At 52.7% G+C, this 27,572-nt stretch overlaps 1 protein-coding gene and 1 pseudogene across 2 annotated transcripts in view; both read right to left on the bottom strand.

Annotated features, from left to right (window-relative positions):
• Nucleotides 1-682: 682 nt before the first annotated feature.
• Nucleotides 683-26,104, bottom strand: OTUB2 (OTU deubiquitinase, ubiquitin aldehyde binding 2). Its single transcript, XM_082384624.1, has 6 exons — nt 23,901-26,104; nt 10,774-10,869; nt 9,347-9,465; nt 5,900-5,984; nt 5,078-5,272; nt 683-3,739 (listed from the first exon to the last, which is right to left on the bottom strand). The coding sequence occupies exons 1-6, from the start codon at nt 23,901-23,903 to the stop codon at nt 3,533-3,535; spliced, it is 705 nt and encodes a 234-aa protein (XP_082240750.1). The 5' UTR covers nt 23,904-26,104; the 3' UTR covers nt 683-3,532.
• Nucleotides 10,814-27,572, bottom strand: part of LOC309625277 (regulatory factor X-associated protein pseudogene) — a 228,078-nt pseudogene continuing 211,319 nt past the window's right edge. Inside the window, exon 2 of the transcript XR_014249962.1 lies at nt 10,814-15,996. The product of XR_014249962.1 is annotated as a regulatory factor X-associated protein pseudogene (transcript). The remainder of the gene's footprint in view (nt 15,997-27,572) is intronic.

Here is a 27,572-nt window from a genome sequence, read left to right on the forward strand (position 1 = left end):
AGTGGTTAAGACTTGCTCAGGGTCACACAGTAGTCAAGTGGCAGAGCTGGGATAAGAACCTTGGGTATTTCCTTGTAGGCCCAAGGCAAGTTCAGAAAACTGCTTTGGTTTTAAAAGTCAGCATTGTTGCCAGAGACTGTCTCCCCAGTGTCACCAGTGACCGGGAGAGGAGAAGGCAGAAGAAAACAGCCCTAGTCTGTGAAGCTCCTGAGTGATAGCTATCAGAGGATGGCAGGGGGACTCTCCGTTTTCCAGATGATACAGTGGAAGTTATAAGCAGGGTCAAGGTCCCTTAGCAGCACCTGAGCCATGAGAGGCCTGAGGACACTTGTCACAGGCCAAACAGATCCACTAATGTCCTGTGACATCCTGTCCTTGCCCTCTAACAGCAAATTCTTTTTTGTGGGGTAACATGTTAAAGAGCTAGGTTTTAAAAGATAGGGCCAGCCTCCCTGACAGTTCTGCTCTCTGACCTGATGAGGTGAAGCTTTGGGGAGGCCTGTGGTTCCTTTGGCACCTCCAGCCCAGCCCAAGGACAGAATTTCCTGAGTGTCTGGACCTTTCACTAAACAAGGACACTCCTACCCCTGCTAATCCACTCACACGTACAAGCCCCATGGGATAGTAGTGTTGATTTTTGGTGCATGCCAGATACCAACTATTAAGAAGCCAGGACAAACAGTTGTTATGGAAACCATTTTAATGCTAGGAAAATGTTTTTACCAATTGCCCGAGGAAGCTGTGGGCCTGGCCTACATCCCAGGGGACCAGGGGCCCCTGGGGAACCATTTACTGAGCCACAGCCCCTGCCCCTATTTCCGCTCAGCACGAGAATGCGTTTGGTCCTTAGACTTCTTTCCTGTTTGGGAAACCACAGTGCCACTGCCAAGGTAGCGTGTTTTCCCATCTTGCAGTGTTCTGCTGCAGCCCATCCGGAAGGGTCCGTGGGGGGAAGCATCCCATTTGTAGGGCGCTCACTATGCGTCAGGTCTTGCGATTGTTTTCACATGTAATCTTGTTCCACTTGAACCGATGATTCTGTGATGTGTTGGTATTGTCTCCATTTCACTAATGTGGCAATTGGAACTAGGAGGTGAAGTGACTTGGCCAAGGTCATATAACTAGTTAGTGGCAAAGTTGAAGATCTGAACCCAGGCAGTCTGGCTCCAGAGCCACTTTGTGCTTAAAGTAGGAACCAAAAGCAAGGACAGTTTTTTTGTTGCTAAATATTCACACTGGTTTGTAAAGTTCCCTTTGGAAGGAAGGTAACACATGTGCAGTTGTAAAGGCAAACTCTGAAAGCAACCTTCCTTCCAGCTTATGGTCTGCAAAGAGAAGGCTTTGTGGGGTGGGTGAAGAATTGCCCCGGAAGTGTGATTGCTGGCGTGGCTGGCCGCCGTACACAAGCAGGGTAGTGTCCGCGGATGACGGGGTTTTACATTTGTTACTTAAAGCGTCTCTGAATTCTGCCACTCCTTTCCTCCACAGTGCTCTCCCTTCAGAGGCAAGATCTGAGGGCAGATGTGAAGGGAAGAGAGCAGTGGTTTGGATTTGGCCAATGGTTTTATGAAAAATGGGAGAGCAGAGAGCAAGGTCATGAAAACAGCCTGCCTCTCTTGGGCATTCTGATTCTAAACTGATAGGCTGTCTCCTGGGAAGAGGGTCCCACATGAACACCGGCAGCCTCTCAGGCCTGGAAACACAGCGCAGACACACCTCAGAGGGAAGTTCTCCAGCCTGTCTGCCGAAGAGAAAGCTTTGCTTTTGTGAATGCTACACGAGCTACAGATGCAGTTAAGTGGCAGCCAGTGCTGATTATACTGTGCTTGAGAGCCCAGCTGGAGGCCCAGGACCCATCTCACAACTGCTCAGAGCAGCCAAGATTCAGCTCAGTGTCCTTCAGTTTGGAAACAGGGATCGTGATACTCACAAATCATGTAACATGTTACCCGACTCTTACAGTGTACTTGTCACAGCACTCCTACCCAGAGCAAGGTGGAACCACTGAACCAATCCAGAGATCATGGTCAGCTTTACATTCCTGTGAAAAAGTGACAGTCACTTAGCTTAAGCCCTTGGGGTCCAAATTCCAGCCAAGGGCAGTATGGGAACCTGGGTCCCTGCCTGGGATTAAAAGCACCCTGACATCAGTTTTCACAAAGGCGGAAGACTGAAACACATCTGACATTTGTATACAAGGACTGGGAGCAGTTTGTTACCCAGTCCTCCAGGTGCACAGTTTGGCTGTCGGCAGATACCACAGTCTGGCACTGCAGCACCAATAGATTCTAATAAATCCCTGCAGAATGGAACCTGTGAGGCCTTCGATTAAGGAAGGCAATTCCACACCCCTGCATTCTCCATTTCTTCCCAGAGAGGAAGAGAGCTTGCTGGCAGTGCCCCAGCCCAGCCAGGGCTCCTCGAGATCCTGAGGCAGCAAGGTGAGGAGGTTATCAAGGGGCATGTCCAGGTGGATGAACAAGGAGACTGGCAAGAGCCAGGGCTCTTGGCTACCAGGCAGTTTCCCCAGTGGTGATCTCCCCCACTGCCACTCTCCTCGGCTTATCTCTGTTCTTTCTCACCTAACCTCTAGCCAGCCCATGAGCCAAACAGAAGCGGGGGAAAGGGGAAAGGAAGCCAAAGACAGCCTCAAAAAAAACTTGTCTGTTCTGCTCAGCTGGAGTCTACGGCTGCATGTGCTGATCGATGTCTCCACCTGGCTGAGAATCCATATTCTACTTCCAGGATGTGTTGGGGACGATGACACACCTTCTTGGTCCCAGACCCTAACCTTTCTCAGTGTCTGTCCAGGTGGCGCTGGCGGCAGAACCCTTCAGGGCTGCCCACCAGAAGGCAGGCAGTCCTGGCCCTGAGGGAGATAGAGGGGCTCAACAACTTGGGCTTCATGCTGATGGCTACAGGCCTCTTTCTAGACTTTGGCATAAAAGTATCTTTTTCCTCAAGTTAGGGGTAAGAAAACACTGTCATGAATGCTTGGAAGTACACTGAAGCCCTCGCATTCAAATTGGCCTCAATTCACCATGCACCAAAGTCCAGTCCAACAGCTGACTGGACTTGATTTTTTATAGAACTGGTAAGTCACTGAAGACAGCTGATCTTGAGCTTTTCTTCCCCTAGAGAGAGGCACTGCCCCTGGTGGAAATAAACCAGAGGACCCCATTTTTATACAACACTGGAATGTCAACACTGGCAGGAACCTCCAGATGAAGAATTGGACCCAGAGAGAGGAGGTGACCTATGCAAGGTCTCAGAACTGGGGTAGAGCCGGGGCATACGGCTTCCTAGCCCAGAGTTGGAAAACATTTGATCCTCCATGAAGATAAATATTAAAAATATCGCCAAGTTACCACCAGTCCGTAGTGAGTAGGCCTTATTCCCAGTGACTTTGCCCAAAAGGCTGCACATTTTCTAACTATAGTCGAAATCACTTAAAAAAATTGAAAAGCCGTAATGTTCCATTCAGAATGCAGTCCCGTTAGGTGACAGGCTCCACTGCACGGCCTAAGATTAATCAACGTTTATCGGCTGCATAAAGGATGTTGTAGTGGGATGTTTTATAGAGCAGGTAAACGGAAGGGATGGCAGCCTCGGGGAACACGTGGTGGTTCAGGGCCGTGTCCATTTCGTCCACATATTCCACCTGCAGGGCAATGTTCAGTGCCTGGGACAGGGCCGTGATCTGGATGTGGTCACACTCCATGGCCATGGGCTCCACTTCCTGCAAAGGCCACAATGAAAAAACAACCCAGTTGAGGATGGAGGCCTGGCAGAGGACAAGTGAGAGGTCCAACCCTGGCTTTCGTGGTCCTAGGTCAAAACCTCTGCGCTGGGAAATAATCTCCACAACAACCTGTGAGGCAGATGTTGACATCTGCATTTTCCAGAGGAGGAAACGCAGGCTCACTGAGGAGGTAACAGATAGAAATTGCCACAATTGCAAGGCTTGAATCTAGATCTTTTTGATTCTGGACCCCCTAGTTGTGAGAAGAGGACACTACTTTGAAGAATCTGGAAAGGGGGGCAGGAGTTTTTCAGCTTGGGCTTCCTAATGCACAGAGTCAAAGAATCTCAGCAGAAAGGGACTTTATCATAAAGGGATTTCAAGCTTATGTGCTTACAGAGGGCTAGGCGAGCGAGTGAGTGAGTCAATGGAGAGACAAGCTGCCTACTGAGTCCCAATAACTAGGGCAGCTGCCATTTAGCTCCTGCTGATTACTGTCGGGCAAGAATAAGGCCTGGGGAGGACTTCCCTGGTAGCGCAGTGCTTAAGAATCCGCCTGCCAATGCAAGGGACACGGGTTCGATCCCTGGTCCGGGAAGATCCCACATGCCGCGGAGCAACTAAACCCATGCGCCACAACTACTGAGACTGAGCTCTAGCGCCCGTGAGCCACAACTGCTGAGCCCACGTGCCACAACTACTGAAACCCGTGCCTAGAGCCTGTGCTCCACAGCAAGAGAAGCCACCACAATGAGAAGCCCGCGCACCACGAGGAAGAGTAGCCCCCGCTCACTGCAACTAGAGAAAGCCCACGCGCAGCAATGAAGACCCAACGCAGCCAAAAATAAATAATATAAATAAAAATAAATTTATAAAAAAAAAAAAAAACAAAAAGGAATAAGGCCTGGGGAGCTGGATCTTCTGATTTTTCCAGAGAAATCCAGACATTCATCCAAAAATTGCCCAGTGTTTAAATGTTGGCAGCTCTTTCAGGTAAATACCATACATCATAAACAGAACAGGTCTTGGGCAAATGTGACTCTGGGGTTGCTACTCTGTAATTTTGTGAACAGTCTAGTCCAAAGCCCTTATTTCTCAGATGAGAAATCTGAGGCCCAGAGAGGGAAAGTGACTTGCCCAAAGCCACACAGTTTGGGCAGAAGGAGGATGCGGTCCGGCTTGCTAACCTAGTGCTCTTTGAATTGCAATGTAGACATGACAGCCAGGTCCCCTGGTTAGGGAATGCTGGTGCTAAAGTCTCCTATGGAGAGAGGGATGGGAGCGGAGCCCAGGGCCGGAGGCCGAGTCCCCACAGCCTGGGCCCCGAGGACCTACATGAGTGCAGAAGTCTCTGATGTCCATCTCCTCGTCGATGAAATGTCGGAAGAAGTCGGCGCGGTTCCTGATGAAGGCTGACGTGAGCAGGCGCAGGAACTGCACGATGCGGTCCGAGGAGCTCTGGTCGTTGAACACCTTCAGCAGGCTGGACACGGAGCTGTCCTTCTCCACGAGCTCTACCACGCTGTAAAACTGCAGCCCTTGGGCCCTCAGCCAGGGGACAGGCAAGCCCCGCCCCTCCCTCCATGGGCCTCCCTCCACGGGCATTTCCATCTCTAAATCCTCAAGTTGAGGCGCCAAAATCAATCAGTCAGAGATCCCGCCAAAGCTCAGTAACAGGGTTAGAGATATTTTGTAGTGAGTCCCTTAGCTAATATCCCTTAGTCCCTTAGATATTTTGTAGTGAGTCGCGTCTAAGGAGCAGCGGTTAGCCTCCCTCCTCACTGCCGTGGTTGCAATTCTTATTTACAGATTCAGCACTGACAGTCCTCCAACCCCACCGCCTTCACTAGTGGGATCCGGGGAATGGGGTGGAGAGGGGATGGGCTGACGGAGGCTGGGGGAAGTTTCCAGCCTGAGAGCTAGTGCCCCAAAGGAGGTACCTCCTCCCAGAGAGAGGGCAGGGCCCTGGGCTCCCTGTTCCCTCGATGTCCCCACAAGCAGGAAGCAACCCTCAGCCCTTCCCCAGCTGGGAGGAGCAAGAGGGGCGCAACCACAGAGCCCTGGGCGGTGAGGGGACTCCGGCCAGTGCCCGCTCCTGTCTGCTCTGCCAGCGAGGGAGGACCTGGCCCCTCAGCTGTCGTGCCCAGGTTAACTCACAGCATTAAAGAAGTTTTGGAACTTGTGCTCCTCGAAGCCAGCAGCCAGAAGGTCGTTTGGGGTCTGCAGTACCCGCTCTTTGAACCTGGAGGGGAAAGACTGGTACTTACAAGGAAATGGCAGGGTGTGCTGCTGTGATGTCAGCTTGTCATCCCACTCACCCACCACCCCATACACACCTGAGAGGGTGCGTGTCACTTTTCTACTAGGACTTTTTTTCTAGCAGGACTTTTCTACTTTTCAAAGCACTTCCACGTGGACCACACACTGATTTGTTCTGTCCTCCCCTGTACAGTCACAGGAGGTGGGTAGTATACCCATTTCACAGATGAGGAAATTGAGGTAATCACCACCCACTCCCAGATAGATTGATACTACCTTTCGAAGGTCTGTTGACTCTGTCCCTCCTTCCTGTCCCCATGGTTCCTGGTATGTCAACACCATCTCTGGCCTGGGCCACACCCAGCCTTCCCTCACTCCTGGTCCCCTCTCCACAGGGACCTTAGAGTGACCTGCCACAGCCTTCTCCCTCAGGACACAGCTCCCCAGCACAGGTGTCCTGGAAGGGCCCCTGCCGAGCTCAGCAGCCTCATCTCTAGTCAAGTCTCACAGCTTCCCTCACACCCCACAGTCACTACCCATTTGCGTTTTCACCCCTTAGCATCCACTGTCCCCTTGGCCAGGGATGCTCTTCTCAGAGGTGTGCTAGCGCTGGTCTGTACCTGCTCACAAGAGCTAGTTGTTAAATTTACGCATTTTGCCATCCAGGTGTTAAACAGCCATTATTTAAGAATCAAGTTATGTAAACTTAAATAACTTTAAAACACAAATTATAATCTATGCTCTTGACGTAATCTTTGTCTATTGTGTGTGGATGGTGGAAACACGATTTGGACTATAGCGTGTGTTACGTATCTCTTCCCAACTCCCTGTTCAGTGACCCCATGATGGTAGCTTGAAAAAAAAAAAAATCATGACAAGAGTATTTATACTACAGAAATCAACTCACACCACAAATCAGGCCTCCCGACCAAACAGCCACTAAACTTCTGCCAGCACTGACCATCCCTCAAGACCGGGTCCAGGGACCCCTGCTTTGTTAGTGCTCCCACTGCAGGCCCCCCACTGGCACGGCCCCATCTGGGACCTGTCCTGGTCCCCTTGGGGATAGCGGGGAGCCGCCCTAGGACACAGAGTTCAGCAGCAGAGACGAGATACAGTCCAAGTGACTGGTCCACAGAAGGAGGGATGCATCCCCCGCAAGAAGGACCAAGTGGAGAGGCTCTGGGGGACCAGCTGGCACGGGCGTAACCGCAGCCTGTCCCCTGGGAGGGGAGACCAGACTCTAGGGAGGACACGGGAGGGGTTTTCACGAGGGACTAAAGGCACAATGAGAAAGGCCTGGGAGGCTTAGGCGCCTTGTGGGACAGGGGAGGTGCGGAGAGGGTGGTGTGTGTGAAGTGGAATCACCTAACCTGGAAGGTGAGGCGCTTCTGCCGAAAGGCAAACTGCCAAAGGCTGGGCCGGCGTATCTGAGCCCGGTTTGGCCAGGGCAGGTGTGGGAAGGAGTGCTGTGCCAGGAGCCACAGCCCTGCTGCTAAGTCGCTCTCCGGCTTTGGGCCATAGGCTCCCCTTTCGCACGGCATGGGTGATGGTAACAGGCCTCCACGAGGGGTGCTGGGAGGGCCCCTCTGGCCACCGTTCTGTGAGGCTGTGAATGTGCACAGCTATGTTCCCAGCTTTCCTGCCTTCACACCCTTCCCCTCCCTGGCCACGCGCTCCTGAGCCCCCGCCGCGTCCCCACACTCATTCCTCACCAACGACTGCTGGCCCCGCCATGCCAGCCCTGGGGACACAGAGACGGCGACACACAGACCCAGTCAAGTGAGGGACAAACACCCAGGGCAGGACTCCCGCCCCGACGAGGTGAGGGAGGAGAAGAAGGACAGCGTCAGGACTTGGAGCACAGGCCCTCTCGGCCACGCACCAGCTTTAGTGGGACCTTGGGCAAGTCACTTAACCTTTCCGAAGCTCGGTTTACTCATCTGTAAAATGGGGTAACACCCGCCTGGTACTTCCCACTGGACCCCGCTTGGATGGCTCACGGGGATTTCGGACTTAGCAACATGGAGCTCCTGCTTTTTTAACTCTCAGGCCAACCCCCAGGCACCCATCCTCGACTCCTCTCTCTGCTCACACATCCCACTCCAGCCACGAGTGAATCCTGTTGGCGCCACCCCTGCAGGGCTCTGCGATCGACCTCCACCTGCTCAGGCCACCGTCACCACCCCTCCTCTGGGCTCTCCCGGATCACGTCCCCTGCTGCTCCCTGGCTGTGCGCGCTGTGTTTATCCTGCACGCAGCAGCCCGCAGATCAGGCCCCTTGCTCTCTTGAACCCTCTGTGGCTCCACCTCATTCAGGCCGACATTCAAGGTCCTTAAAAAGGCCCGTGAGGCCCTACCCCACCTGCCCCCCCTACCTCTCCAACCCCTACTTAAAACTGCAGCCTCTACCCCTGGACAACTTGGCCTCCTTTCCTGCCTGATTTTTCTTCCCACAACACTTATCGCCGTCTGACACATCAAGTACTCTTCGTATCCACTGTCCCTCTTTTCCGGTTAGGATGCCAGCTCCACAGGCAGGGTGTTTTGTCTCTCTTGTTTGCTGCTGCATCCCCAGGGCCCACAACACGGTCTGCGTGTGGCACCCAGTTGGGCGACGGCTGCAGGAGCAAGGGGGCCCCGGAAGGAAGGCAGGGTAGAAACCTGCCTCAGCGAAGGAGTTCTGGCGCCGGGGTCCACGGTTCAACCACAGGGGCTCTGTGACCCGTGGCCACTCTGCACTCTTCCCCAGGGTATGTGGGGGGAGGGTGTCTGACGAGGAAGCCCGGGGTCTTCATCAAATCCTGTAAGGGCTGTGAGACCTCCAAGGTTAAGAAGCAGCTCTCAGCTCCTTGCTCCTCAGTGTGGTCCGAGGCCCAGCGGCAGGCAGGGGCGGCTTCTCCTGGGAGCTTGTGAGAAATGCGGAATCCCCCGCCCTAGACCTACTGAACTGGAATCTGCATCTGAAGAAGATCCCAGGGGGTTTGCACAAATGATGAAGTATGAGAAGCCTCGAGCTAAGCCCAAACCCGAGGGTCTAAGGGAGGATCGTTACAGGCAGCAGCTGCGGGACAGAGGGACCTTGGACAGCGTCAACTCTAGCTCCAGGCTGACCAGGTGGACCCCTGGGTTACTCACACACTCAAATCCAAGGTCAGCTGAGATCATCCAGAACAACGGGGCAACGCTTCTTTGTGTTCTCCTTGCAGTGAATTTTCGAGAACGCACCCAACGCGACTTGCCTAAGCACACTGAGACCAGAGGGCTGAGAGTGCCCGCTAGGTCACTGTCCCTCCCCAGCCGGCCCCTTGGCGGCCCACCCAGCATCCCCTGTGCCCCACTCACTTGAGTATCTCCCTGCTCTTCCCCAGCAGAGATTCCAGGTAGGAGTAGCCCAAGGCCCGGTAGAAGCAGTTCCCGTCCCCCTTGGTCTTGCGGATCGCAGTGAACCTTTTGCTGAGCTCCTGCGGGGGACAGAGGAAATGTGGGTGTCTGCACCAATAGCACCCCCGTCGTGTCCCGTCAGGGCCGGGGCCCCTGCCTCCCCCACGTAACACCTGCTCCCTCCTCTCAGACTGGCTGCCCTTCATGGTGTCCCAACTCTCATCCCACAAAAATAAATCTACTCAGAGTGTGTCCTGTGTCAGATACTGAGCATGAATGGGGCTGGGGGGTCCCACAGCCCTGCCCTCGGGAGCCTACAGTCTGGGGTAAGATGGACAGTCAGATGATCGTGACAGGAGGACAGGGGAAGCCCTGGGGTGCCACGGAGCAGTGGCATCTACATCAGACTTCAGCAGTCCAGGAAGGCTTCCTGGAGGAATGGCACTGAGAGGAGGAGCAGCGAGAGGAGGAGTAGCGGCGTGCATGGTGGGGCAGTGAGGGTGGGTGTGCCTGTGTGGTGGGCCAGGAGGCTGCAGAGTCGGTAGGAAGGGCCTCCCCAGCCTTCACCAAGCAGTCTGGCCAGTCCTTCAAAGGGTTTCTTGGGAGGTGTGGCCTCCCAATGCCACCCCCTCCGGCTCTGCTCCTGGCTGTCAGCTTCCCTCTGAAATGGCCCGGAGTCCCCATGGGCCCACCAGAGGCAGGCCGTAGGGAAGGATGCGCTCCTTGAAAACGCCATCTCAGCTCCCGAGGGGGTTCCAGGGGACACGAGAGTCAGTGTGCTGCCCAGCCTTTGCTCCTGCCCCGGCAGGAAGCCGAGAGGTGGAGAGGGGGCACCAGGGGAGCGCCCAGGCTCCTCCTTGTTCTGTGACTGTCCCTGCATCCTTCCAGCAACCCTACCCCCCCTTTTTGATAGCGCAGCTGGAGTGGGCTTTCCCTCCTGAGAGATGCCCTTGCAGGGCGGTTACAAAGACGACTTTTATGAGGTCAGGCTGCCTGGTCTAAATGCCAGCTCCTCCAGGCACTAGCAGTAGGGCCGTGCGCTTGCCATTTAATTTCTGTGCCTCGTTTCCCTCAGCTGTAAAACGTGGGTAATAAAAGTTCTGACCTTGCAATGTTGTAATGAGGTCTCAGGGAGAAAGGAAACACTCAGGAGAGTGCCTAGCTTTTTAAAAACAAAAGTGTTTTTTTTTGTTGTTTTTTTTTTTGCAGCGAAAGGATTTCTCATTAAGGCAAATAGCCAACATCACAATATTCTGGAAGCCCTTTAATTTGCCCAGGAACCTGGTCCAAATGCGAAGGCTTTTTACCTTCAAAGTGGCACCTCTTTCTCTGCTCCCAACTCCAGCCAATTTCATCTAGGCTCCCCTTCTTCTGACCCTCTGCCTTACCTGGATTTTCCTCTGGTAAATCCTGTTTTCAGGATGATCCCGAAGAATTGATAGAATGTCACATTTTTCTGATATTAGGTTGAAAGATGCTTCACTCTGAAAGACAGAAAAAGGAGTGAAGCTGTGACAATTTCAAAAGCAACTGTTGGGCTTTCACCAACAGAAAGCCTCTGAATTGCTGGCTGCAGGACACAGTGAATGTTACCTCCCCCGGACAGAAGCACCTGCGGGTGTGTGACTAGTATCCCAGACGCCATGGTCCCCGGCGGGCAGCGAGTCAGGGTCAGGCCCACCATGTAGGGGTATCAACTTGTAACTTCCAAACTGATTCATTTTATAGAACATAATACCTCAGTGCACAAAAATAAATTCAAAATGGTTTAAAGATTTAAATGTAAGGCCTGAAACCATTAAACTTCTCTAGAAGAAAACATAGGCAGTAGGCTGTTTGACATTGGTCTTAGTAACATTGTTTTGGATATGTCTCCTCAGGCAAGGAAAACAAAAGCAGAAACAAACAAATGAGACTACATCAAACTAAAAAGCTTTTGCACAGCAAGGGAAACTTTCAACAAAAGGAAAAGGCCATCTACTGAATGGGAGAAGATATTTGCAAATAATATATCTGAATAAGGGGTTAATATCTAAAATATATAAAGAAGATATACAACTCAACGTCAAAAACACAAACAACCCAATTAAAAAACGGGCAGAGGATCTGAACAGACATTTTTCCAAAGAAGACATACAGATGACCAACAGACCCATGAAAAGATTTTCAGCATCACTAATCATCAGGGAAATGCTAATCAAAACCACAATGAGGTATCACCTCACATCTGTCAGAATGGCTATTATCAAAAAGACAACAAATAACAAGTATTGGTGAGGGAAAGTGAACACTTGTGCACCATTGGTGGGAATGTAAATTGGTGTAGCCATTATGGAAAACAGTATGGAGATTCCTCAGAAAAATTAAAAATAGAACTACCATATGACCCAGCAATTCCACTTCTGGGTATTTATCCAAAGAAAACAAAAGCACTAATTAGAAAAGATATATGCACCCCTATGTTCATTGCAGCATTATTTACAATAGCCAAGATATGGAAGCAACCCAAGTGCCCATCAACAGATGAATGGATAAAGAAGATGTGGTATACACATGCAAAAGAAGATGTGGTATATATATGCAGTGGAAAATTATTCAGCCATAGAAAAAGAATGAAATACTGCCGTTTGCAGCAACGTGGATGGACCTAGAGATTATCATACTAAGTGAAGTGAAAACAGAGAAAGACAAATATTACATGATATCTCTTATATGTGGAATCTAAAAAACAAATGAACAAATATAGCAAAACAGAAACAGGGTCATAGATGCACAATGCGCAATACGTATTTGTCCCCAAATGCACACACATTCACAGGAAAATGACTGTTTACCTTCTACTGGCAAATCTTACCCCATTTATCTTTAGTATAAAAATATGTCCATCCACTACAATAAGATAAAAAACGTGTAGGACTTCTTGATAAGTTCCCTCACACTGATGTTCCTGTAAACTGCTGTTGTCTTTGCTCCAAAACTTGCTGATTTAGTAGTTGTTGCCGTTTCTGTAAAAACTGCACCATTTCTGGACTTCTTAGTAATGACAGTCTTTTCTGATTTAACACTTGTTCTAAAAGAGTAGGTCTTGCAGGTCGATCCCCAAAAGATCCTGTTCTCTGTTGGACAGTGGAGAGTATATTATCTGCGCTTTCCTCAAGTTTGACGTTTCCCACGCTGCCAGCCTGGGCGGCCCCACCGCCGCAGTTCAGGGCCTGGTCGCTTTTCTTCTTCTTGTGCTTATCCTTGTACATCTTGTTGCGGTGTTTCTTGCACGTCCATGGCTTGCGCTGTCTGGTCACCCGACTCGGGGTCTGGCTGCAGCCCTCGTAGGTGCAGGTCTTGCTCACGCTGCCCCCGCCACTGCCCCGTCTCCCCCAGAGTGGGTCCCCTCGTCCTCCAGATCCTCCAAACTAGCCGTGCTCTCGCCTCCCCCCGGGGGGGTCCAAAGTGTCCAGCAGGTCTGCCTCGTCTTCCCCCTGCCTCCCCCTTGCCATCCCCTGACACTTCGCACAGGTACCTAACGGGCAGCCCGGGCGCTGCCCCCCAGGGCCGCAGCCTCGTCCTGCCCTCCACAGGGGCGCATCGCCAGCAGGGTGAACTGCGAGGCCGCGGCCGGGCCGGGGCAGGGGCGGGGGCCCCGGGGCGGAGTGCGGCCCTCGGAGACAGCCTGCACCTCCGTGCTGCTGAGACCTGGCGGGGGTCCACGACCCCAACCCTTCAGCACCTGCTGGGCCCAACTGCACTTAGCAAACCAACGGTCGGGAACCCGCTAGAGGAAAAGTCCCTGGCAATCTTTTTTTTTTTTTTTTAATTTATTTATTTTATTTATTTATTTTTGGCTGTGTTGGGTCTTTGTTGCTGGTCGGGCGCGGGCTTTCTCTAGTTGCGGCGAGCAGGGGCTACTCTCCGTTGTGGTGCACAGGCTTCTCATTGCAGTGGCTTCTCTTGTTGTGGAGCACGGGCTCTAAGCACGCGGGCTTCAGTAGTTGTGGCTCGCAGGCTCTAGAGCTCAGGCTCAGTAATTGTGGCTCACGGGCCTAGTCGCTCCGCGGCATGTGGGATCTTCCCAGACCAGGGCTCGAACCCGTGTCCCCTGCATTGGCAGGCGGATTCTTAACCACTGCGCCACCAAGGAAGCCCTGGCCATCATTTTTGACAGCTGTCACCGGGCGGCCTCTCAGCCTCCTCACTGACGAGACAGCGGCCTCAACTCAGTACCGCAGTGCTTGAAAAGGAGCCTTCGGTGTTACAAACCCCCTCCCATCTGGAGAAATGTGTTGGATTTTGATGATGAGATTCTCCAGCGCTCACCACCGGAAGCAGAGAGCTGGCCCACAGAATCGTACAATGAGGCGTAAGTGACTTCTAGGCTTACCTGGTCTCCACCCTGGACAGACTCTAAACTTCTGTCTGACAATGAGCTTCTCTGGCTCTGATTCCTGTACTCGGCATCCAGGCTCTGTGACTGGGAAGGGGCATTTCTGAGGGGCCGGTAAGCTCCCACCCCTCAAAGTCTCCAAAGTCACGGGGGCCTCCCTTGCCAGCAGGCAGCTGTCAAACCATCTGAGGCCTGCCATTCACTTGATTCCCCAGGGCCCCCTCACAGGGCCTGAACCAGAGCAGGGGATGAGATGTTTGCTAAATGAATGAATAAAAGCCATGTCCCCGGTGAAGCCTCCCTGCTTGCCCCACCCCATCTGAGTCAGGCTTGGGCCCTCCCTTGAACTCATGCTTTGTTCCTTTTTCTCCCTTTCTGGTGGCCCCAAACATGCCCTCCCGAGATGTGGGGTGCCCGGGCATCTTCCCAGAGGAAAGCCAAACAGTGAGAAGATGAATGTTGTCCCTAAAAACAGGAGGAAAAGTATTTCTAAAAGAGGGAAGGGAGCGTGCAAATGCTTGTGGGTGGGCGAAGGGATTCTAGGTTTTGTTTCTGGAAGCTTCTATTCTGTACCCAACCTTTGTTGCAAAATTAAGTCAGTCTCAGGCTCCTTCCTCACTTCTGCTCTGACACCACAGTGGCAGGCTGGCAGAGCAGGGGGGAACCACCAGGAGGAATCAAATAACCATTCTGGGGCAGATGCTATGGGCTGCTTTCCCATCAGCCATTACCCATTTCTTCCCTACAGACAGGATTCCTGTTTTACTCTGGGCAACGTGATGGACAATGCCTGGGCTAAGTCATGACAACCCTCCTCCTCACTGATTTTCCTAGCCTCCCTTGCAGCTGTGGGCAGCCAAGTGACCGGGGCTGGCCAACTGGACTTACAAAAAATCTGCTGGGGGCTTTGGGGAAGGCTTTTGGTTCTGGATGTGAAGAACAGAGACAGCATGTCCTCCTTCTCCTCCTTCTTCCTGACTTAATACAGATGCAATGTCTACATTCCAGCAGCCATCCTGTGACCATGAGGTTGAAAGCCAACACATGGAGGACGGTTTGATGATCTGCTGCTACCCTAAGCCCAAGATGTATGAAATAATAACAGATGCCATTACTGTACACCAGCTGTGTGGCCAAGCTATGGGACAGAGGCTTACATATTCCCGTTATTTCATTTAATCCCGACCGACAATTACTAAACCCACTCTACTGACAAGGTTCGGTCCCTCGTGCCAGGAAGAGATTTGTTGCAGATCTGTCGGACTCTGAAGCCCATGGACATTCTACCAAGCCAAACTGCTAAGCAGACAGAGCTCAGAGTCCAGGAGCTCTAGAGGGACCAAGGCTGCTGGGCCTCAAAGGAACACTGTGTGCAGGGCAGTCTGGGGCCTTCTCACCTTCAGGCTGGGCCCCTGCAGCTCCCCCTCCGCGCATTACAGGCAGACTGCCCAGCTCCGGACCTCAGTGCCTACAGCAGGGTCCCCCAGTCTGAGGGCTGCTCATCACAGGTGGAGTGAGAGATCATTTATAGGTGATGTCTGGACACGGGGGTTAACAGACATTGGCCACACTGGGAGCGAAAATTAATCTCTTTTCAACTTTCTTCAAACCTTCTAATTGCACCAAGGAGAAAGCAGGTTTCCAGTGTACCTTTAACTCCTTTCCACTTTGCTAGCCTCTTTTGAAGGGTGAGAAGGCCTCTGACTTGGAGTGTAAAATGTTGCATTTTCATTTGCAATTTTTTTAACTTAAAACAAAACTTGTTAACTTTTTCTTTTTTGTTTTTTTTTTTTAAATTTTTTGGCCATGCCTCATAGCATGCAGGATCTTCCCCGACCAGGGATCGAACCTGCGCCCCCTGCAGTAGAAAGCAGAGTCTTAACCACTGGACCGCCAGGGAAGTCCAAAACTTATTAACTTATCTATTTATTTATTTTTTAAATTTATTTATTTATTTATTTATTTTTGGCTGTGTTGGGTCTTCGTTTCTGTGCCAGGGCTTTCCCTAGTTGTGGCAAGTGGGGGCCACTCTTCATCGCGGTGCGCGTGCCTCTCACTATCATGGCCTCTCTTGTTGCGGAGCACAGGCTCCAGACGCGCAGGCTCAGTAGTTGTGGCTCACGGACCTAGTTGCTCCGCGGCACGTGGGATCTTCCCAGACCAGGGCTCGAACCCGTGTCCCCTGCATTAGCAGGCAGATTCTCAACCACTGCGCCACCAGGGAAGCCCCTAACTTATTAACTTCAGTGGCATAGTTATAAAAAGTGAACATGTTTTTACCTATTCTAAATCATGGAAGACTTACATTATTGGCATAATAAATACCAATGGCTGGTGTACAGTTAATTTTGCACTCATACGGTGTGCTCATAAAGCAAATATCCATGGGATCCCATGAGTTTCAGAATTTAAAAATCCACCTCTGCTTACCCGAGGGAAAGGCAGGATGACAAACAGGTACTATTCAGAAACAGCACGTGTCCCCACTCGACAACGCCCATCTCTCTCACTCACCCACCCGCTGTCTCCTTTCATTCCAAAGTCCCATTATTTACCTACCTCACCAACAAAAAGTCTTGTTTTTACCCACAGCAGACTTAAAATGATGGCTTGGGTCTTTTTAAACGACGGATGATTAAAAAGCAGTGCAGCTGTATAGAACGCTGCTCGCGCCTGGAGTGCCCCCCGAAAAAAACGACATATGGTGTGGGAGGATGCATATACTCAGTTCTATTTGATGGGCACTTTCTGAGAAGGTATCGCTGGGAGAGTGGAAAGGAGTATAAGGAATTAATCTTACATATGTAGAGATAAGTATTTAAGATGTTAGAAAGCCCGCCGTCACCAGTCAAAATGAGAATGTTAAAGGTGGGTCAGGAAGGGGAAATGGGCCTCACCCAGGGAAGCCTCCCTAGCTTTTCCACTTGCCATAGTCGTATCGACTGGGCATTCGAAGACAACTTTACTTAGGCTATTTAAAAGTCAACTTACAAGAAAAATATTAAACAGCAGTTTGGGGGCAGGGGGCGGGAGGCTCTGGGTCGCTGAGAGCCAAGATCATCACACTCAGGGTTCAAGAGACCCACTGTGAGCACCGGCCTCTGCAAGGCATTCTGTCACCTTTTCCCCCTTCATCCCTGATCGCTGTTCCCATCCTGCCATACCCCCACCCTCTATAGGTATTCCCTATGGTACGTCTTTCAATACGTATCTGCCTTTTTAAAATTGTGCTAAAACATACATAACACAAAATATACCATCATAACCATTTTTAAGCGTGCAGTTCCGTGGCATTAAGTACATTCACATCGTTGTGCAACCACTACCGTCCTTTCCAGAACTTTTTCATCATCCCCAACTGAAACTCTACCCATTAAACCCTAACTCCCCATTCCCTACCCCTCATCTCCACATGGCCCCGGCCCCTGGCAACCACCACTCTGCTTTCTGTCTCTATGAATGTGCCTATCCTAGGGACCTCATGTAAGTGGAATGTATGTCTTTTTTAAAATACAGAGTTGTTTTATGTATGCACGTGTTTTAAATATGCATACAAATTATTCTATAGATATCATGCCTTTTTTTTCTTCACTCAATACTATTTAAGATCCACCCCTCCTGACAAATGGCTCCCAGGTTGGTTGCCCTGCCCTGTGATGGAGCTTTGAGTTAGCTCCAGTGCCCCCTCGTGGTCCCAGGTGTGTTTACTGGGGCCACTGGGAGGGGTGAGTGGGTTTCTGCTTTCGTGCCTTTAAGTCCCTGCCTGGCAGCCCAGAGTGACTCAAGTCAGCCCGGGTGGTCCCCACTCCCGTCCCCATCGGCACGGCCCTGGTCACACCCCTGGAAGAACAGCCTCAGTATACTGGCCCAGAAATCAGGTACAATACTCTGGGTTTGACCTTGGCTGACTCTAATTGGTGGTTTGTTTTTTAAATCATAGCCCCAAATTTCCAGGATGTTATGGGAAAATGACAGGCCTCGGCTGACAATGTCCTGTCAGACCTAATCAGGTTACCTAATCCTAAAGGATTTTAGCCTTAAACTGCTGGTTTGCAAATAGATGCTAATTAACTAAGTCAGGCAGATAGCACCTCTGCTTGGAAACAGCTTTGAGCTGTTGAGTCGAGGAAGATATTTCAAAGTGAGAGAAGGATGTTTCTCCTATCACTGGCTCCTTCCCAGTAACCCTGGGAACAAGCTTGAGGCACTGGAACGGGGGGCTTGGTGTTCAGACCAGATCTGAGTCCTCGTGGGGGTCCTCTTTCCTCCTACAGCCTCGGAGACCGCAGAGCCAGCACGTAACCACCTACAATAATGCTGCTGACCCTGCACTTGATCCCCATCTCTCATCCATGTGCCCACCGCACCTCCAAACGCAAGGAAAACCAGATTCCCCCACTTTTCTCTGTTTTCTCTCCAGAGCCTCTCTACATATCTAGAACCTGTCCACAGAGCCCCAAGAATTCCTCAACCAGCCTGAGAACAGCGAAAAGCCAAGTTCACCCCAGCCCTCCACCTATACCCCAATCCATGGATCCTGCCCCACTGGTGTGGCATCTGAAGCCCTGAAAGCTTCTGGTAAGGAAGTGACCAAGCAGAGCCAGAGTGAGGTCCCATTGCCAGGGCGATGCAGGAGCTCCCATCCCACAAGCTGCTGCGCCCCCTGCCCACGGGAACCCCACGTGCCCAGCAGTGTGCGAGCATCTCCAGGGACCCCCAGCAGACGGTGGGGTGGCAGGGAGCTGCAGGGTGGGGAGGGCCACGCTGAAAGGACTGGGCCCTGGCAGCTTAGTCCTGCAGGCCATAAAGGTCTGACCCATGACATGACCTGTGACCCAAACCAAACCCCTGCCCCTCCTGTGAGTTCTCTGGGGGCCTCTCTTGGAACAGATACAGTTCACTTCAGAGTTTGAATCCAGCTTCTCTGAGCTTTCATGAGAGGTGAAACAATAGGAGAATGAAGCTCCACAAGGACAGGGTCCTTTGTCATTTTTATCACAGTACTCCAAGTGCCTGGAACAGCAGCTGGCCCCCGGAAGGCCCTAAGTAACCACTTGTTGAATGACTTAAGTTACCTTTGCTGGGAGGTCACCGTATGCCAGGCGCTGGGGATAATCTCACTTAGGCCTCACAGTAGCTCCGTTTTACAAATGGAAACTAAAGCCCAGAAAGGTCAAGCTCTTTGCCTGAGGTCACACAGTGAGGCAATCCAGGGAGAAACTTCGATGCTGGTCACCCAGCACATCAAAGGTATTCAACAGACCTGGGTGCCTTTCTGCCCCAATTCGCCACAAAGAGAACCCACCTGGCCCTCGTGTGCCCTATCATCACTTCCTGATGGCTCCTCAGCAGCCCGGCCTCGGGCTCATGCCTCTGCCTACAAACCCCCCATAACGTACCCTTCGGTGCCTCTGTGTGCACGCCCAGCCAAGGCTCTGAGGTGCTGGTGGGCCTCTCCTGGGCCCACCCTGGGCCCCGGCGGGCAAGGCCAGCCGTTAGCCTGCCGGACCTCCCTCTGAGGCTGCTCCGCTGGTGTGCTGACCCCAGGCCATGAGTCAGCCTCGTGAACCAGGCCCAGCCCCCGAGAAGCCACAACGCACCGCGTGGCCTGACCTCAAGCTACCAGCTCCTCCATGGCAGAGGCCAGCGCCTGCAGGCTCACCACCAGAGGGCCAGGGCCCAGAACTCAGCCAAACACCTCCCCTCAGAAGGTCCCTGTCACTTCTAGAGGCTCCCCGTGGCTCCAAGCCTGGCCTTGCCTGCTTGGGGCTGGGGTCTCCACAGGGGGCTGTTTGCAGGGGCCGGAAGGAAATGGCTTTTTAAATGTCTACTTCAGGGTATGATGTATAATATACCAACATACGGGATAATCAAACATTTTTATTGATGAGTGATCAAAAACATTTGGAGGCCCAAGATTCAGGGGAGACCTAGCGTCCTGAACTGGCTTCCTATTGCTGCTGTACAAACAGCAATTAGTACAAACTCAGTGATTGAAAACAAGGTTTATTATCTGACATTTCTGGAGGCTCACGGGGAGAACCCACTCCCTTACCTTTTTCAATTTCTAGAAGCTGCCTGCATTTCTTCATGATCCCTCCTTCCCCCTGTCACGTCTCCTCACTCTGAGCCTCCTGCCTCTTCCTTACAAGGACCCTTGTGATTACATCATTGGGCCCACCTGGGTACCCCAGGGTACTCTCCCCATTTCAGGACCCTTAATTCATCACAACTGCAAAGCCCCTGTTGCCACGTGAGGTACCCTAGTCAGGTTCTGGGGATTAGGATGTGGGTGTTTTCAGGGCGCTATTACTCAGCCTACCACCCACATTCCCCCACCTCTGCAGTTCAGTTCAGGAAATAGAGAAGACCCTGCATCTGGACCCCTACCTGCCTTGGGTCACAGTTATTGGGTGGCCTTGCAGAGACCCCGAATTCAGATGCTGGCCCTCTCTCATTTGACGCCTGGACTCATAGCATCCTCCTAACGGACCCTCAGATCTCCCGCCCTGACTTCTGCCTAGAGCTCCGGCCTCAAACACCACCAGCCAGCGGGATGTCTGACCAAGATCCCAAAATTATTGTGCCCCTAACTGCTTTCTGCCTCCACCCCTGCATCCCCTCCAGGTGTCACCAAATCCTCAAAAGCCCCTCCATCCAGACAGAGCTCATGCCAAAGACCCGGGAGGCCTCTTCTACTCCTCCTTTCCCCCGTCAGCTCGGCTCCTGTGTCCGGCCAGAGCCGCCACCATCTGCCTCAAGGGAGGCTGCACCACGTGTCTGCCCAACTGAGCTCCTGGCTCCCACTCCCACCCCCCATCCCCACCATCCTCCACAGCAGCCAGCACAGGCTCCTACCATGTGAAGCAGATGAGGACATGCCCTTTCCCAGTTCCCTCCAGTGGCTTCCTTCACATGGGAGAAGACTCAACCTTTGGATGACAACCACCCAGGTCCTACGCCATCCGGCCTTGCTCCCCTCACTCTCGTGAGCTCCAGTCACAGTGACCCTCCTTGTGTTCCCCCAAGACACACCCATTCCTACCTCAGGGCCTTTGCACATGCTGTTCCTCTGCATGGAATGACTCTCTGCCTCTTTACATGACTCAGATGATGCAACCTCCTTCCCTGACCACCCTGTGAAAGTTGCCCCTTCCCCACCCCTACTGCCTTGACTTGTTTTATGTCTTTAGAGCTTTCTCTGACATGTAGGTTCACTCGTTTACTTGCATGCTGTCTGTCACCCTCCACGAGAATGTCAACTCCATGATGGCAGGGACTTTGCCTGCCTGTCATGACCAGATTCCCCAGTGCCTGCCACACAATAATGCCCCCAAAATGCATAACGAGCAGATGAGTGAACAGATGTATGCGCTGGTCTCTGACTCCAGCCTGGCCACTGCCAACCCTCTGTCCACTCCATTACCAGACGGCATCCAAATCAACCATCTCTTATTTGTCAAAAATATGTTATGGTCCTCCCCCCTCCACAGCCACACCCGCAGAATAAAATCCAAACCCCACAGTGCAGCATGCGAAGCCCTTCATGGCACATTCTGACCCCATCTGCTTTTCTAAACTCATCTCTCCTCCCTCCCCCAAGCTCCCTGCATCCATACAGACCGCTCACCTTTCCCAGCATATCCCACTGTTAACCATGTTTCCAGGCCTGTAAGCACACTGCCCCACCCTGACTGGAATACACTCTTCCCTAAATCCTTCCTGAAAACTCCTATACATCCTTCAATACCCCATTCAAAAGACTCCTTTGTGAAGCCTTCCTCAACACTCCCTACTCCCTCAGAGTTCATGGCTCCCTGCTGTGCTCCCCAAGCCCATGGTCAGGCCTCTTAGGTAGCTCAGGAATTGCTTGTGTCCAGCTCTGCCTTGTCCAACAGGCAGTGAGCTCCTAAGAGTGGGCAAGCCCCTTGTCTTTCTCATCAGTGCCCAGCATGGGGCTGGACTAGGGTACCTACTGGGGCTTGTCTGACAAACCAAAGAACAAAGCACAGAAGGGCCCTGTGGTTTTGCTATTCACATCCGACCTTCATTCTTCACTGAATGTTAAATGCCCTTTGAGTGAGCATGAGACCCCTCACTACCTACAACCTCTGCCAGCGGCAGCCCCAGGCTTTGTGCTCGCCCTGGCCCCTGCGTCCCCAAGGGGTTCTGTGTCTTCTACCTGGGACCCTTCCTCAAGCTTAGCCCAGTGACTTTGAAATGAATACAGAAAGAAAACACTGTATTTTCCAAAGACATTCTCCTCTGCCCACCACACACACACTCACCACCACCCACACCACACAGACTCAGAAAACCACCAAAGGGCCCAGCACGGTACCTGGCAAACAGTAGTCGCTCAATAAATGCTGGGTGAACAGGAGAGAACACACCCTGCACTGCCTCTGCCCCCCCCCCCTCCCAGGATTCCCAGGCAGACGTCCTACTTGGTGAGTTAACCACTTCATCCCTCTCCAAGGCAGCCACGCCACCCGTCACAGGCTGAGGGCTGGCGCTCTGACTCCATCTGCCCTCTATACAAACCTTCCGGTCTTGTGAGTCCAGGGCAGACGTGAGGATGGAGTCAGAGGCCTCACTGTGCAGCACGAAGGCCAGAAGTTCAGGTCCCAGCCCTCACCACCCCTGCCATGCTCTCAGCTACCCAGTGGTGGCTGGAAGCCCTGCCAGCCTCGGCTCCAGGGTGGCTAAACCCATTATTACCCCAGCTCTGGCCACTCCCTGGCAGGCGATGCAGAAACACCTGGGTCCCCTTCCAGGAGCAGCAGAGCCAGGTAAACCCTTAGGTACTGGGTAGAAGCAGGAAGTTGGTGCTTCCAGATGCCTCAGAAGCCCTCAGCCACACCCAGCAGCAGGCTGGTTTGTCTAGGACAGGCCAGTGCAGATGACCTGGCTGCCCACACCACAGTGAGAATGTGTCAGACCGTGACCAGTTTCTGACCTGTGCCCCAAGCCAGCGGCAGCCTGCAGCGGTGACCCATTTCTCTGCCCAGACATGGGAGGGAGGAGGCCGAGCACGAAAAGCCAGGCACCCGTGCACGCGCATTTCCAGGACCCTGTTTTCACGGGGAAAGCCGTGCCCAATTACCTGAGCCAAGGGTTCCACTCGCATCACCTCACGTGGTCCTCACAGCAGCCCAGTATACAGACGTGAAAAATAGTGCCGGGGATGGGAAGCGACAACCAAAGCCTCTTGGCTTTCCAAGGGATGGAGGTGAGATTTGAACTCAGGGCTGTGTGACCACAAGCCAGGCCACCAGTCCTTATACTCTACAAGCTCCCTGGAGCAGAGGGGCTCAGAGTTGAAGAGTTTTAGGCACTCATCACACCCAGTCCTCTGCAGAGCGCCTGTCCCCCGCCTCCCCTTGCCCCCAAGGTGGACTGATGCAGTAACACAAAGAGCACTGGACTGGGAGTCCAGAGGCTTGGGTTCAGGTCCAAGTCCACCACGATCAGTCCCGGCCCCCTCCCGGTCTGGGCCTCAGTGGCCCCAGCTGACCAAGACCCGGTTGGCCTGGCTCAGAGGGTCTCTGGGGCCCTTTCTGCTTTCTGAATCAGGGGTTCCTCTAGTCTTTGCTTTGCAGGGACTCCTAATTCACGTGTCTCACAACTTGAGACAGCCTCTCCACGTGGGTCCTAACTCCAAAGACCTTCTGTTGACGCGTAGAACGGAGAGGATGTCCGGCCACCCTTGCACTCCCCAAGTCCACTCGTGGGGCTTGGGAGTGGGAGGTCTCTCAGGGCTGAGCCCTCGGATGGGTGGGGCCGTGAGCTGCCGACTGGAGGTCTACTTAACAAAAAGGAAGCGACCCTTAGCCCTGGAGCCTCCGGGTGCCCACCGTCGAGCGGCACCCGGGGACAGCTGGGACGAACGCGCCGGGTCGGGGGGCCTGGGAGCCGGGCTGGGTCTCCGTCGCTGGCCGTCCACGGGGGCCTTCCAAGGAAGGACTGGGCCCCCAGTATTTCCGGGGTGTCCGAACGCTGCAGGTCTGACGGTGGGGGCCGAGCCTCGCGCCCGAGCCCCCCTCCCGCGAGTGCACATGCGCCCAGGCGGCGACCCCGCCTACTGCGCCCCCTTTCCCACTCCTCCTTCCCCGCTTCCCCGATACGACCACTGACCATAGTGACCGGAGCCGTCGGGCCAGGTCCCGCCCCAGCGAGGAGGGATCGGTGCGGGAGGGCGCCCCGGGAACCACTGGCTGGCTCCGCCGTTGGGTCGGGCGGCGGGGGCCTCGAAGGCGCGGGGGCGAGCGGAGAATACACCCGACCGCTCCGCAAACCAGAGGTTAGACCACCACTGTGTCCCAGCAAGACACACGCCCCTCGATTGACGTCTGAGCCGGGCAATCAGAAGCCGGGTCACAGGACGTCACAGAAAGTGGGTGGGACTTCACGCACCTCCAGCCTATCCTTTGGGGCACACTTGACAGGGTACCGCCTCCTTTTAAAGACACAGAAACCTTTTAACTGGCAAAGGAATTAGCCCAACCCAGGAAGACAGGTTGTAAAGGCTGAAGGGCTTTTGACCAAAACTGCAAATTGAATTCTGAAAGATTAGCTGGCCCTCATTAATTCATAAACCAGGTCATATAAGTATAGTTTGCTCAAGACCAGAGGACAGGTGCTTAGGGAACACGTGTCCAATAACATTGTTACCTGCCTGCGTGTGTAGCTTCAAAATAATATTTTACACCCTTCCAACTCCTGAATCAGTAGGTTGCCACGCACCCAATTAATGTTTGTCGAATGAATGATTTTCCAGGATCTTTGAGTCTGTGCCTGTGGAATTGTACGGCTATATACAAGGCACAGACCGTGAACCACGCTTGGTGACTCACCCTGCATACAAGCTCATTATTGCTGAACATCAAACAGAGGAATATGTATCATTCAGAGATTCATTCACCAGCCCTTGACCGCTGGAAGACGGTGCTCTGGGTGGGGAAAGGGGGCTCCAGTGAATTGTACGCGCCCCTTTTATAAGTATTAATACTTCCTGGAGCATGTATTAAGTAATTCCACACCACATTCTCACTCCCCTGCCTCAGGCACCAGGCTAGGCTCTAGTGGACAAACATCTGTATCATTTACTAGTTGGGGAGTTTGGGGTCAATCAAGGCTCAAAGAGCCATTATAATAAAAGCTAATTTTTACTGAGTACTCATCCAAAACTCTCAAACTATATTATCTTAATTTTCTCACAACTAGTTTATGGCGGTAGGTCCCATTATCCTTGTTTTACAGACAAGGAAACTGAGACACAGGGAAATTAAGCTACTTGCCCACATTGACCCAGCACACAGTGGGATTCAATCCCAGGCGGCCTGACTCCAGAGCTGGGTTTGAATTTGCTCTGCTGAGGAACAGTGCCCGTGTTTGCAGGGGCTGTGTACTCCCGGTGCCTCTTTTTGCACTTGGAGAGTTTCTGCTCTGTTTTTTTACAGCCAAGGAAGCCAGAGAGGTGACAGGCACAGCGCAGTGCTGCTCAGCTAGGAAGAGGTTCAACTGGGGTGGATCCCAGACTTCTGACTCCTCATCCAGGGCTTGGTCCAGACTGTGTTAGGTAGGCTTCACTCGCTGGAGGAATGACTGAGCCAGGTGTGGCCCCTGGGGGTGTGGGCGAGGTGTCTTTGCTGAGGAGAGCCGGGAAGGGCCTGCGAGGGCATTGCCTGGGACCTGGTCTCCGGCTTAACTCGGGTCAAGCCCACATCTGAGGCATCTGGGGCTTCCAGAAGGAGGGCTTCTAGGAGCCCTCATGCTGGGCCATACTAAGCCCTGGGCCTTTGGCCCATCTCCTTCTCTCCCCAGGCCACAGCAGCTCCGACCCAAGCCAGCACTGGCGTTTGGAAGGAGCACTGAGCTGGAGTTCACAGGCAACCCTGAGCCCCAGGCTGGCTCTAGACTCTGCCGCTCACTGCTGTGTGGCCTCAGGTGACATCCAGGCCCCACTCTAGGCCACTGATTCCTCACTCAATGAAGGGATTGGACAATGTAGGCCATTAAAAGAAGATTTAAAAATATATTTTTACTATTGAAGCTTTTAAACAAAAACACAATCTTACCCAGAATCTCAGTATATGGAAACTTTCCTCAACTGGGGCTCAGATCAGCAGGGAAAATGTAATCTCTTTAGTCTGTAACTAATCAGACGTCTTCCTGAGCTCCCTAAAGTCTGGTTAGAAGAGAAAAAAAGCTTCCAAGGAGTTCAGCCAGTTTTCAAGCTGAGATGGAGCTGCAAATGTGAACAGTCTTTTTAGGGGCCGCCCCCTGGCTGGGTGTAAACGTGTTCTTTCTGGAATGAATCTGCTCTCCTCTTCTTGCTCCGCTTCTGCCTGGCGTCCAGGTGTCTGGGTTGCGGGGTGGGGGGTGGGGGGCTCGGGGGATGGCTGTTATGGCTTCACAGGTTTGGAGAGGGGTGTCTTGTCCTCCAGGAAAGGACCTGGGCACCTGGGTGCTGGACACCCCCAGACTTTGGGGCTGGGCTCTGTGGCCCCTGTGACTCATGGTCTGGCCTTTCTCAGGCTGGTCAGACCCAGAGAGCTCTCACAGGTTGACCCCATTTTACTCTCTACAATGTGCCCACCTTTCTCATCCCCTCTCTCCCTCACTTCCCCACTTCCCCAGTACATGAGCATAAGAGGCTGGCTCCAAGGGCCCAGAACCTTCCCCATTTTTCCCACCTCTAAGCCTCTGCTCCTCCTGGAATGTCCTTTTCATAGGCTTCACTTGTCAAAGTCCCCCATCCTTCAAATTCTGGCTCCTCCTCCATGAAGCCATCCCAGATTGCCAGGCTGGTCATGAATTCCTCTGAATTTCCACTACATCATCTCTGTCCTTCTGTGGTGTTGATCCTTTGCAACTGTGATTTGGAGGGGGCAGTAGGATCTGGTAATTACAAGTATGAGCAATGGCCTGAGGTATATATTTGTGTCGTGATTGCCATGGCATCGCTCCTTGAGAAAGGCATACCTCTGTTCCCTCGTCTGTAAAGTGAAGGTATTCATACCTGTCTCAAAGGGCATTCGGGAGGACTCAATGAGATGATCATGAAAAGCACTTGACACTGTACTTGGTACCCAGTAAGTGCCCAATATATGTGGGCTTTGCCTGGCATTTACTGGGGCCTGAGCCTTGTTCATCCTTGTGTGGCGAAGCCTAAAGAGGACAGGCAGGGATTTGCATGTGGCACGAAGGAGCCCCAGGGAGGTTTGTGTCTTTGCCGGAAAGGAGGGTCGTCTGCCCTCTCCCAAATCAGTGTCCGGAGACTATGATGGGGGATCTCAGGCAGCTGTACCCTGTTGGCAGGAGCTGTTTTAGTGCAGACCCACTTTCTGGTGCTCTTTACGTTGTGCTGTTTCACGCACTTGACCTTCTCTGCTCTGCGAGCTGCAGGGCTGGGTGCTCTGCAGGAGGACCAGGCCCCCCGGGTTGTAAAGTGGTTCACCTCCTTACAGGATGTCAATGCCATCCTCCTGCCCCCACCCCTCGCATCAGAGCATGCAACTTTGAGCTGAAGACTTTGTTGAGATGCAAACGTGTGTGCTGTTTCACTGCTGGGAAGGATGAGATAGAATCAGATTCCCCCTCCCCCTCCCTCATCCCCGGCCGCAGAGCTGTGGGCCAGCCCTGGAGTCAGTGATCTACACTGGCTCCCACTCCTAGGGGCAATGTTGAGAAAGAGGCTTTTATTTTTAAGAAAAGTTCTTTCCGGAAAGAACAATGGAACTTGGGGGATTAGGGAATGGGGAGTTGGGGCTGACTGAATAGGGAGAACTTTCTGGAATTGGGGAA

The sequence above is a fragment of the Balaenoptera borealis genome (genome assembly GCF_965194805.1).
Source record: "Balaenoptera borealis genome assembly, chromosome: 3".
NCBI classification, from domain to species: Eukaryota; Metazoa; Chordata; class Mammalia; order Artiodactyla; family Balaenopteridae; genus Balaenoptera; species Balaenoptera borealis.